At 40.3% G+C, this 11,987-nt stretch overlaps 1 protein-coding gene across 2 annotated transcripts; it reads right to left on the bottom strand.

Annotated features, from left to right (window-relative positions):
• Positions 1-120: 120 nt before the first annotated feature.
• On the bottom strand, positions 121-4,127 carry LOC307023925 (carbonic anhydrase 4-like). Of its 2 annotated transcripts, XM_079657617.1 has the most exons (10): positions 4,069-4,119; positions 3,572-3,642; positions 3,436-3,462; positions 3,183-3,353; positions 2,508-2,656; positions 2,323-2,418; positions 1,964-2,042; positions 1,720-1,883; positions 937-1,146; positions 121-849 (listed from the first exon to the last, which is right to left on the bottom strand). In XM_079657617.1, the coding sequence occupies exons 2-9, from the start codon at positions 3,639-3,641 to the stop codon at positions 967-969; spliced, it is 936 nt and encodes a 311-aa protein (XP_079513743.1). In that variant the 5' UTR covers position 3,642; positions 4,069-4,119; the 3' UTR covers positions 121-849; positions 937-966. The 2 variants fall into 2 exon arrangements, with proteins under 2 accessions (XP_079513743.1, XP_079513742.1); XM_079657616.1 differs by having other exon boundaries at positions 121-1,146; positions 3,572-3,641; positions 4,069-4,127.
• Between the last annotated feature and the right edge of the window lie 7,860 nt (positions 4,128-11,987).

Below are 11,987 nucleotides of genomic sequence, written 5' to 3'. Positions count from 1 at the left end.
TTATCTCTTTTGGACACACCCTTTGTTTTCCATCTTCTTTCAGATAGCTTGACAAGACAACTATCACCCGATGTTACAGTAGCACCAAATCTAAGAGTAATGTGATAACCACACAAGAACTTTACTTAATACCTTTATTTTAAATATGACAAATTCTTGCTTTAACAGGATACTCAAGCTCTTACTTCACAGACATTAAAAAACTTGTACACTGGTTATTTCAAAGACCTTCATAATCTCCCTTAACAGGGAATGCAATATATTTACAACATGTCTTCATCTTTAGTTTGAGGCATATCAATGTGTATCAAGGAAGTTCGCAGAGGAGAATCAATATTGCCTTGTGATAAGAGTAGCTGTAAGTGGCTCAGGTCTTTTGATAATATGACCAGTGAAGTAATGCGACATTAGTGTGAGTTATGAAGTAACATAGTATACTTAAACAATAGGGCTTTCATGTTTGTTAAACTTGAAAAGGATAAGAACACTCAAAAGAGACCTCTGAAGTTTCTTGCTAAAGTTGAGTCTAAGTGCAACAACTGGGATGGTTTTCCCAACATTCATTTAAACCGTTTTGATGTACATTTGTCCCACAACTATCAAAGCAATAACTAGGTTATAAAAAATATCATTTTAAAATAGCTAACAGTTTTGTCACATGTGCAAGTAGTGCAACACAGAGCTAAACAATGTAAGGTATACAATGGTGATAAATATTAATGATTTTAATTATGCCTAAATCCTCATCACACTCATTAAAAGGAAGCAGAACCAGTTTCATTTTTGAGTGTTCAGCTTTGCAACATCTCCTATGCTGACAGTATCTGGCCTGATACTGTCTCTATCAACCTGGATGAGGACAACATGAAAGTGAAACAGGTTACAAAATTAGCCATTACAACAATCTCTGGTAAGAAATCATGCAAACAGGTTTACCATCAAACCATTTAGTGCTGAGACACAGCCTTAAATGGCTCTAAACCCTCCCAGAACAAGACTCAGGGCCATTAGCCCCAGAGAGTATCCGGAGGTGGAGCAGGAGGACTGGGTTGTGACAGATTGCGCTGGCTGGATGCTTCTGAAGACATTGACCATAAGCGCTGATGAGTTGTCAGCGATGTGTACGGTTGTGCTGAACTTGTCAATCTGAAAACAAGACATTAACCCCGTTAGCTACAGGAAGCATTGTCTGAGTCTTAGTTTATCTTACAAGACAAACTGTAGAAAAGCCTTGATGGATCAAAAATAAATGGGGACTGAATTTAACGGGATAATGTTATCAAAATAACTATTTGCCAGCTCTGACAAAACTCATGCAGTGTAACCCAATTGTCATTCATTCAGTTGTATGCTCACAAATTCCTATATATATATATATATATATATATATATATATATATATATATATATATATATATATATACACACACGTTTCGGCAAAATATTACTGGATCCACAGGAGAGTATCAAAAAGGGAATCAGTCAACATAGGACCTAATAAAATTAGACTTATCACAATGCACGAGTTTTAAGAGATTGTGTAATGTGATGTTTTGATTTACTTTATGTTATCCATGTTAAAAGAGCTGTTTTTAACCCAATTCTTCAAGACTTTTCTCTACCTTTTCAGGAATGCAAGATAGCATTGAGTCCTTGATTTACAAATGATTGCTTTGTTGGCGAATTATTTGTTTAATGACACAAGAAGAAATAACTTACCAAATCTTTGCTGACTTTGATCGTGTCCTTAAACACAGTCCAAACCACGGCTTCATTGCAGGTGGGCGTGGTCAAGGAGCCGAGGTAGCGGTAGTATTTGGTGCGATCCACCCCTTCCAGGAGATCATCCAGTGAAATTCCTGATGCCACTGTGGCGCTTTCATCTGAAGGGCAGAAACAAGACCATGAAGGGACTGTAGAAGAAGCATTTCATTCAAAAGTCAAATGTCAAACATTTCCTTACCCTTGTTTACAATTTTTGACAGGTAGGAGCTCAACAAGTTCCATTTTGCAGGTTGCCCAGTGGCATCACCTGACATTTCCTGAGAAAAAAAATTGACACAATATTTAATTTCCAGCTTGGTTGAGGAACATCATGGGAGGGTAATGGCTGAATAGGTCAACAGTGATGTGACAAATTAAAAAGGTAAGGACATTACGTGATGCGGTCCAACAGTTGCATCGAACAGGATGCAAAGAGGGTTTTTTTAAACGCAACATTTGACTTTTTGAAAAAACATACCAAGTTGCAGAAGTGGCTTAAACACAGAGCACTGACTTTTCTGACTGGCATTACAAAAATGTGAATGAATCTTTCCTCACCTCAATGAAGAATCCAAGAGCAGCAAGTCCTGTTGAGTCTTTCAAAGCTAGACCTGTGTCAAGATTATAGGTTGCTTTGCTGTTGACAATGTGTAACTGAGAGAGAGAGAGAGAGAGAATTGAATGTGACTTTAACAGAACATTTCTAGCCGATAGCTTATCACAAAACAAAGACTGTGCATTACCTCCATGGGATATCTTTTGCCGTTCACAGTGTGCTCAGAGCCGGGGACAGAGGAGCCATTTCCCCAGTGCAAGTGGAACTGCAGGCTGTCGTAGGGATCGGGCAGACCCCCTCCGGAAATCTTAATCCCGCTGTCGAGGGTGACTTTGACTGATGGAGGAGGGGGGGGGGGGGGGGGGGGGGAGAGCAGAATGGACACAAAAAAAAAAAACATCATAATGAATACAGATGAAAAATAGCCTCTTGGTCAACTCTGGCACATTTACAGAAATATTGATTAATGTGCACTGTCCCTGTTAAATAGAACATTCTAAAAAGCAATTCTATACATATCTTCAAAATACATTTATCACAAAGAATATAAAGTACATGTTCTTGATAAGTTAGAATGTTCAATAAAAGACCAATATACTAAAGCAAAATAAGTAAATACATATTACAGTAGCTTATGTGTAGGATAGAAATAGGACATCATAGACTACAATTAAAGCATCATAACTATCGTTAAGAATCCTGGCTGCACCTCTTTCCGTCACATTTCCACAGATAGAAGGCAGACTCTCTGTATGCTGTATTGTTGATTTTTCCCATTACATTTGATCCAGCACGCCATCCCTTACTCTAGCAAATATAATTAATGCACCCCACTTAAGTGATTTACGCGCCCTCACTCCACCTGTCTTTCCAGTGTTTTCGATCTTTTTCAGGGCAGAGTCGCTGTTGTAGTTGAGGAATGTAAATGCAGTGAGGTTGGAGTCAGCTGTGGCAGATGCTGGGACGATGTTAATCGGTGACTGTCGACTCCCAGCGCAATAAGAAGGAAAGAGGGTGGGCCATTTTGTGTCATCTACAAACAGGAACGAGACGTTTAGTAGCTGAGGTGAATATGGTGTTGTGTTCAAGTGGGGATAAAAAGTGAAATTACTTACTGCAACTTGCATCATGGTAACACCAGCCTATAGGGGGGGGAAAACAAATCAAAAAAATGTCAAGCAACCTAAGCAAGGACTCAAGGTTTATCCAAAAAAGTCGATAAAGATTCAATAATAAAAAAAGTTTAAAAACCTGTCCCCGTGGCACAGTGGACGCTGGGGACGAGGACGCATACAGCAGCGAGGGATAAAAGCCAGTTCATCTGGGGGGGAAACAACGTTAAATACCCGAGGATAAAACGCACATAAAGTCATGCAAATATCAGAATTAGTTCATACAGCTTTATTTATGAAGCACTTTAAAACCTCCAGACCAAGGAGAAACAGTGAAATAAAACAAACTAAAATCACACAGTTCAGATAATTTTAGTGAGTTCCAAATTGACACACCAAGCTTAAAGCTACACACTCCAATTCAACTTTAATTGTTTTAAATAAAAAAATATACAAAGTCGCGAATTACGTGCACTTTTTCAATATTATATATTTTTTAAATGACTTCTGATTCAGCATTCAAAATAAATATACTAACACAACTTCAGACCCTGAATTTCGCAAGTTTTTGCACAGTTACGGCTTTTTTTTTGTCCGCAGCTGAATCGAATTGACCGGATCAGCAGGGTGTCTTACCTTCACGCAGCTCCTCTTCTTCTCTCAGTGCAAACTACGGAGGGCTGTCATCGTCCCGCTTTTATTCGCTCAGCCGTCCAGGTGCCGCCCCTCTGTGACAGTTTAGAGGAGCAGCTTGAGGTAGTACCATTACCTTAGTGAAACTATGACACGGCCTTAAAACTCTCCACAACCAGTTAAAGTTCTGAATTGGTGGCGATATATGCTCCAAGTGGAAGCGATTCGCCATTAAAGAGAAGAAGAAGAAGAAGAAGAAGAAAGTTCTGAATTTATATCATAAAAATGACTTTAGTAGAAATATGGAAGTTCTGCCACTAAAATGTGGGATATCAAGAAAGGCTAGAATTTTACAATATGCCTATTATATTTTTTATTACCAAAAACTTAATGGCTGCTGCAGTTAGTCAAAGTTAAGCCAATTTAATGTAATATTGTGTAGATTAGTAGCAGAGTACTGTAACATAAATCACGTGTTTTTATATTTAGGGAGACCAGGGACAGTTAACGGAACACCTGTTCCGGATTAACTGGTTTCCCCGTTAACTGAACTGGTTTCCCGGTCAACTGGGGACCAGTGGCGGTTCTACAGGGTGGCATGCAGTGGCGGCTGGTGGAAAAATTTTTAGGCGGGGCAATTGTAATGGTGAATAAACCACACGGGGAACATTTTGAGAAATTACCCCTTAAATTAAATTGGCTACACTATTTCATCGATACTGTTGTATGATTGGTGTTTAGCTACGGTATTTAGCGTCTACAGCACCTCCGCTTTTAGGGTTGACGTAGACCCAAACGTCGCCCGGAGGTCCCCCGGTGTTGTTGCGGGAGCTGCTGCACTAGCTAACGCTCCACTAGCTAACGCTACATTAGCAAAACAAACGCTTATTTCTTTTGCAAATGGTGCGGCGGGCTTCAAACACGTTCCCCTCCACCGGTTTCAACCAAGCATTAAATTAGATGTTTTCCAACCAAATACAGTTGAACTGACACCTCCCCATATTAATTTGTAAGTAGATTCGAAGATACATGAGTTTCTGACTGCCGCAAGCTGAAGCTTGGTTGCTAGGTTACTAGCTGGGTGTTCTCCAATAAGGGGCCCGGGGAAACAAAGTTAGCTATTACTGGTTACATGTTGATTTAATTCAATACAAATTGTTGGGGGGAACTGAAAGTCTATTATCGTACTGGTTACTTTGCAGCCCGGACATTTCCCCCAAAACACATTTAGACGCTATCGCAACACAGAAGTACCTTTCAAATCCGATCATTTTTAAGACCTTCTAAATCATATTTAAGACCTTTCTTATTTTTTTGGTCATATTTAAGACCTTTTTAAGGCCTTACATTCAGATTATCAAATGTAAGACTTTTTAAGACCCCGCGGGAACCCTGAGGAGACTAAATACGAACATTATATGCAGACAAAGACGTGGTTCAGAAACACAGAAATATTAGAAAACCGATCATTAAGGCAAAACATCTAGTTTGATGGATGCTGTCAAAACTCAACTACAATAATATGTGTGTGTGTGTGTGTGTGTGTGTGTGTGTGTGTGCGTGTGTGCGCGTGTGTGTGTGTGTGTGTGTGTGTGTGTGTGTGTGTGTGTGTGTGTGTGTGTGTGTGTTTATTTAGCACGGGCACATAGTATCTGTCCCCGGCTGTTTGAAGAACAAGCATGGGAAACAAAAGAAAAAATATATTTTTTTTTAAATAATTTTTTTTTTAATTTTTTTTTTTAATTTGTAATATGGGAAGAGGTGGGGCGGCGCCCCTAGCGCCCCTATGGGCCGGCCGCCACTGGTGGCATGGGGTGGCAGCTACCACCTCAGAAAAATGCCTTGCCACCCCAGCTGCCACCCCAGTTGGCAGCTTTGCTTTGAAAGAAAAGTTGTGGCTCATCGGACATTTATGAGAGAAAATCTCTAATGTCTTGTGCTGCAAGTGAATGCAGCACAAGACGTGAGCCTTGTAACCTTTCCCCCGGCCCTGGCGCGAGCCTAAAACTATGATTGGTGGCGATTTCATTTGAACGGGGGGACAGCGCAAAATGAGAAGCATTTCGGATCCAAGTAGACGGAAGGAATGAGGTATTTGCGGTCTACAATGACAGAGAAGAGCCTGTCAAGTTCGGCTGCAAGGCAAGGCAAGGCAAGGCAAGTTTATTTATATAGCACTTTTCTGTACGTGACAATTCAAAGTGCTTTACAAAACAAATTAAAATACTTTTTAGGAATACATACTGTAAAAACACATATAATGGCATTTTACAACAGGCATTACAAAGCAAAGATAATAAAAATAAACACCACAGGTATAAAACATATGTTTAAAAGGCATACTGTAGTGCGAATATGAGCAGCTCAATAAAATAAAAGCAGCCAAAGAGATATGTTTTTAGTCTCGATTTAAAAATAGTAAGCGTTTCTGCGGACGTGCATGATTTGGGTAGTTTGTTCCAGATTGTCGGGGCATAATAGCTAAATGCTGCCTCTCCCTGTGTTGTTTTTAGTCTCGGAACCGATAGCAGACCCGTCCCAGAAGACCTGAGGCACCTTGATGGCTCGTAATTATGTAGGAGTTCAACAATATACTTTGGTCCTAAACCATGTAATGATTTAAAAACTAGCAATATTACTTTAAAATAAATTATTTGGCCGACTGGAAGCCAATGTAGAGATTTCAGAACCGGACTGATGTGATCCACTCTTTTAATGTTAGTGAGGACACGTGCAGCTGCGTTCTGGATCAGCTGCAGATTTCTGATGGATTTTTTTGTCAGTCCTGTGAATACACTATTGCAGTCGTCGAGTCTACTAAAGATAAAAGCATGGACAAGCTTTTCTAAGTCCTGTTGTGACATTAGTTTTTTAATCCTCGATATGTTCTTCAGGCTGTACTCAGCATTGAATCAAAATGCACCACAGCTTTACATCTTAATAAGTTTGTGAGGCACTTTGCTGAACAAGATGGTAATCGCCACATTCAGCTGTTATAGGCATGCCAAATTGATGCTCTGCTCACGGATGACTCGATGAGAATAATAAACTGTTAAGACGATGACCTTACGTATGTAAATATATTTTTCTTCTTTGTGGGGGTCTGCCCCCAAAAAACAGTTCGAAGTCCTGAGAAAGTCAAATAAGACGGTGTGTAAAACTACACTGCCCAGCCAAAAAAAAGTAACCACTTTGATTTAACTAGGCCAGTAGGTAAGGACTTTCCACTGGATAATAACTGCAGTGATGTATATGTTTTAGCTGAATACACATTTTTTTTATTCTAACCGATGCAGTTAGTCACTTGTTTAATGTTTGTTCTTTCTGATGTAAAGTCAAGCTTGTAAGTGTTTGCAATGAAGTTGTGGGGCGCTGAACTGTTCTTTTGATTATTTTTGATTTATGATTAATTACTTGATGTGAGCAAGCATCTCGAGGAACATTCATCATTAAAAACCTCTTAAGCCCCACGGACCGGGTTCCGGGGCCGGAATTGCGTCATTTGCAGGGAAACAAAATCTAAGGAACCTTAATATTTAATAAACTATGAATATTTTATATCCATAACGGGAAAAAACTCATTTAACTGATCTTTTTCATTTTTTTTTCTCCAAAAAAACACACAATGCTAACAGTGAGCCTCTGAATTAGCCCAGAGCGAAAAATGCTAATCTATTACTGCACCGAAAATCACTCCTAGCTCCCTTATTACTTATCCTAGCTGCACATCCAACACATCGTTTATGATCGTTTAAGACGTCACCTTTTCTTTTTAACATGAGTGTGTACGGGACGATTTCCCTTCGATTCTATTGGCTCTAACGGTCAGAAAGAGATGTCACATGTCAAAATCGAAGAAGGGGGGCCAGAGATAAGGAAAATCCACCCAAATGGCCCCAGAAGAGGGTTTTTTTGCTAAATCTGTCTAAAAAGGTCAAATATCACTTGTTTTGCGTCAATCTTGATACAGGGTACTTATTATATATTGTCCTTTGGATTCCTAAAGCTTTTAGTCTATTAACCCATCATCCAAGGTTAGTTTTCACTATAAGTACAACATATTTTTTGTACGGACACTATAATTTACAGTTTTTTACCATGTTCAATCTGAATTTTCTTTAAAATAAAAAACATCTATATTGATTTCTACATCCAACTCAAAGGTTTATCATTACTTTGAGAAAAAATGTTATTAATTTAACCCTTTTAGAAGGAAAGATATGGTCATTTGTTCTGGGAATGTCATTTTCGAGCCTGAAACCTGAAAAACAGGCTTGGGGCTTAGAAGAACTCCTCCAAAAATATAGTTTATTTAATAATAACACTGAATATGTGAATCATAACAGTGATTGCCAGCTGATAGGAATAATATGATTGTTAATAGTTTCATATTAATTTAGACAAACATCGACGAGACAGTTAATGAATGTACTTATTGCAACAGTCTTCATAGATTTGGTACCCCTGCTGGTCTAAGAGTGAGACAAACTCATTCCGTTATTGTTCAGTTAAAATTCATTAAATTAAGTCTGCCACCTTATATATTTCTATTTATGGCTTTACTGATGTCCAACAATAATGTCACCAAATGTTATTGAGTTAAAATAAATATTGTGGCTTTCCAAGTTAACATTAATTGATATGACTGCGATTAAATCAGCATATACTTCTGCCAGGGCAGGGGTCGGCAACCCGCGGCCCACGGGCCGCATGCGGCCCTTTAAGCCCTCTGCTCTGGCTCCCTTGAGTTTAGACAAAAAATAAGAAGGAAATAAAATAAAAGTATTTGTAGGACTATTTATATTTTGTTGCATGGTTGAAAATGTTTCGTATCTTGTATTTTGAGGTGATACTGTGACACATAAATAAAAAACAAAACGGTTTTAATTAGGTCAACTAAAATATGCGTCACATCCTGCTACAGTCCCGCGCGAGCGCCTTTTCCTGCGGGTGAATAACCTGACCCCCGGCTCGATGAGCAAACTATGGATAAATCAAAGAAAAGTACCGGAGGAACACAGGATTTAATTCTGTGTGGATAGTTATATGCATTCACAGCAAACGATGCTGGTTTACCGGTATGTTTGATATGTAGAGAGAAGTTGTCAAAGGTGCTGCACTGCAGCCTTTACGTATCGAGAAACAACGGGAACAACACGGAGAGGAAGACAGCTGACGATCTTCAGTCATAATTCAATGGGGTATGTAATTTATTTCAGAAAACACTTTTTGTTATATTCCATGGAATGCTCTTAACATCCCGATAGCAATGAATATATTAAATGCTTTGACAATAAATACATACAAAAATTAAACTCTGGAAGCCGTAGCGCTGTAAAAAGCACGACCAATCATCTGAGCCGGCCCGGCTAAAATAACTGGATGACCTACCTGCCTGTCAGCCTGTCAGCCTGCCATCTGTGCACACAGTGCGCGTTCGAGGAGGGGCTCTGTGAGGAAGTCTGAAGGAAGAGGCATATTTTTTCCGGTTGTGTATTTTCAAATTCTAGCGCACTCGAGCTGGTTTCTCCATTCTTACCTACCCTACCTTTAACTATTTTTAGGATGCAGCTATATGTTTTATTTATTTGAAAGTGGGCCCATTTTAATAATATTTGTTTTCCTTCAAATGTGCAGAGGACTCCCCAAGTGCTGTGTTTAATTTATTTTAAAGTAGGCCTGTGTATTATTTGTAATTCTGCTTATATGAGTTCTTTGTTTCTTATTAGAGGTTAACAGTTTTATATAATGTAATAAATAGCCTAATAAATGCAAAAAAACTGTAGTTTTTGTCTGATATAACAATAAATAAAACTTTATTAGCTATCAAGCTATGAAATATGTTTTGCGGCTCCAGACAAAAAAATGTTTGGGAAAAAGGAGCAAAATGGCTGTTTTGGTCAAAAAGGTTGCTGACCCCTTTGCCAGGGGATGCCACCCCTGAAATTCTCCTGCCACCCTCTTGCCACCCCATGAATATTTGTCTAGATCCGCCCCTACCAGCACTACATCTTTGTCTGAAAGCTGCCATTCTTCCACTACACGAGACAGTAGCTCCGCAACATGCGCACCTGTGTGAGACTCGTAAACAGCTCTAGTTTGCAGTAGATGCGACAAAAACTGCCAGTCCTTGCTGATGTAATGTGCCGTTACTGTTAAATAAGACACAAGTCCAGGCATCACATGTTATGGCAACTCTTTTAGCTTGGATCATTGACGCCATTACCTGGGCTTTGGTTCCGTTGTAGAGTGCAGGTATGACATTTTCTGTAAAGTGGCTACGTGATGGGAGCTTATTCCGCGACTCCAGCGTCTTTAACAGGTGGCGAAAACCGGCGTTTTCCACGACCGAATAAGGACGTAGGTCCTTCGCTATGAAAGCTGCCACCGACTGGGTGATTTTCTTCGCTTTCTCAGAGTTGGGCGGAAAAGTTGACAGCACCTCATCAATTCTTCGCTGGGCTGGGTCCGCTGTTTTCTTGGTGGCAGACGTTAGCTTCTCACAGTGAAAATGGCTAAGGTGGTTCCTCAAGTTAGTGGTATTTCCATCAAGGTATTTAATTTTTGTGTGACACTGTAACGACGAGACGCCGTTACTAGAGCTCTCGTGAACATGTTTATATAATTTATTGATGTAGTATTTATTTGGTATAAGTGTTCACCCCCATCTTGTCTGTTGCTTCCGGTCGTCTCTGTGTTCCCTCTTACTGATTACCCAATTGTGTTCACCTGGTGCCCTGTGTTGTCTCCTCCCCCCTCACCTGTGTCTAATTGCTCCCCCTCACCTGTGTCTTGTTGGTCTGTGTATTTAAGTGCTGTTTCTTGTTGGGCTGGGAGGGTGTGTGAGATCCTGGTGGCTGCAGGCTGGGCTCACGTGAACAGCAGCAGGATTGAGGCTTTGTGAACTTTGTGCACATTGTTTTAATAAATGCCCACGTCGGGTTATATTTTTGGACGTTCTGCCTCTGCCTCCTTGCTTGGTCGGGCCGCTCAACGGTCAGTCTCACAGACACACTTTACACACAGCGTGCGACTTGTCCAGTTCATTTTTCCCTTTTAGTTCATAAAACCCATAATGGGTCCAGATGTCTGCTTTCACAACACTAGGAGCGTTTTTTATTATTTGCCCACTGCTTTCGCCTCCCTCCATTATTGCACTAGCTCGGTAACCCACAATGCAATGCTACGTTGCTACCGTGACGTTTAAAAAAAAAAAAAAAAAAACTCTATTGTCCAGCTGCTGCCGGAAAATCTACCACGTGATTAATTGGTTATCTTCTGTCACTGCATCGATACCGAATCGTCCACGTCCGCATCACAATGCATCGTAGAAACGATTATTTTCAACACCCCTAGTCTTTACTATGATTTGGACAATTTTGTACCAATATTCGGCAGGCCGGATTCAAAAGCCCAACGGGCCGTATATGGCCCGCGGGCCTTAGTTTGCCCATGCCTGGTTTAGATAAGAGGTTATCACTCATAATGAGACGCGAAACGAGATGGAAGAAAAGCGTTGGCAATACTCCAAGAGCACTACGCAGGAAAGGACAAACCACGAGTCGTGAGCCTGTACTGTGAACTCTCTTCTCTCCACAAAGCAAGCAACGAGACTGTTACTGATTATATTATTCGAGCGGAGACTATATTCACGTCTTTGAGAAGGGCCGAAGAAAATATCAGTGACGGGTTGCAGATTGCCATGGTAGTGAAGGGATTACCGGACTCATTCAACCCGTTTGTCGGGCACGTCACTCAAACCAACGACCGTCTAATGTTCGGTGAGTTCAAAGCTAAACTGCGGAGCTATGAGAGCACTGACAAATATAGGACAAGTGACATGAATGCGGACAAGGACGGCGTTATGAGGACTAGCGGGGCGAGGACACGAGGACGTGGAAGAGGGAAGAAGATGGACTTAG

The sequence above is a fragment of the Notothenia rossii genome (assembly GCF_949606895.1).
Source record: "Notothenia rossii genome assembly, chromosome: 11".
NCBI classification, from domain to species: domain Eukaryota; kingdom Metazoa; phylum Chordata; class Actinopteri; order Perciformes; family Nototheniidae; genus Notothenia; species Notothenia rossii.
Note: the sequence above shows the minus strand (reverse complement) of the source record. Positions and strands in the feature narration are given on the sequence as shown.

Excerpts from the sequence above, each read along its gene's own strand:
- LOC307023925 (XM_079657616.1), bottom strand. The coding sequence starts at position 3,641 with ATGAACTGGCTTTTATCCCTCGCTGCTGTATGCGTCCTCGTCCCCAGC. Across the intron at positions 2,657-3,182 it reads CGAAAACACTGGAAAGACAG|TCAAAGTCACCCTCGACAGC; the intron begins GTGGAGTGAGGG and ends CTCCTCCATCAG. Across the intron at positions 1,147-1,719 it reads TCAAAGTCAGCAAAGATTTG|ATTGACAAGTTCAGCACAAC; the intron begins GTAAGTTATTTC and ends TCTTGTTTTCAG.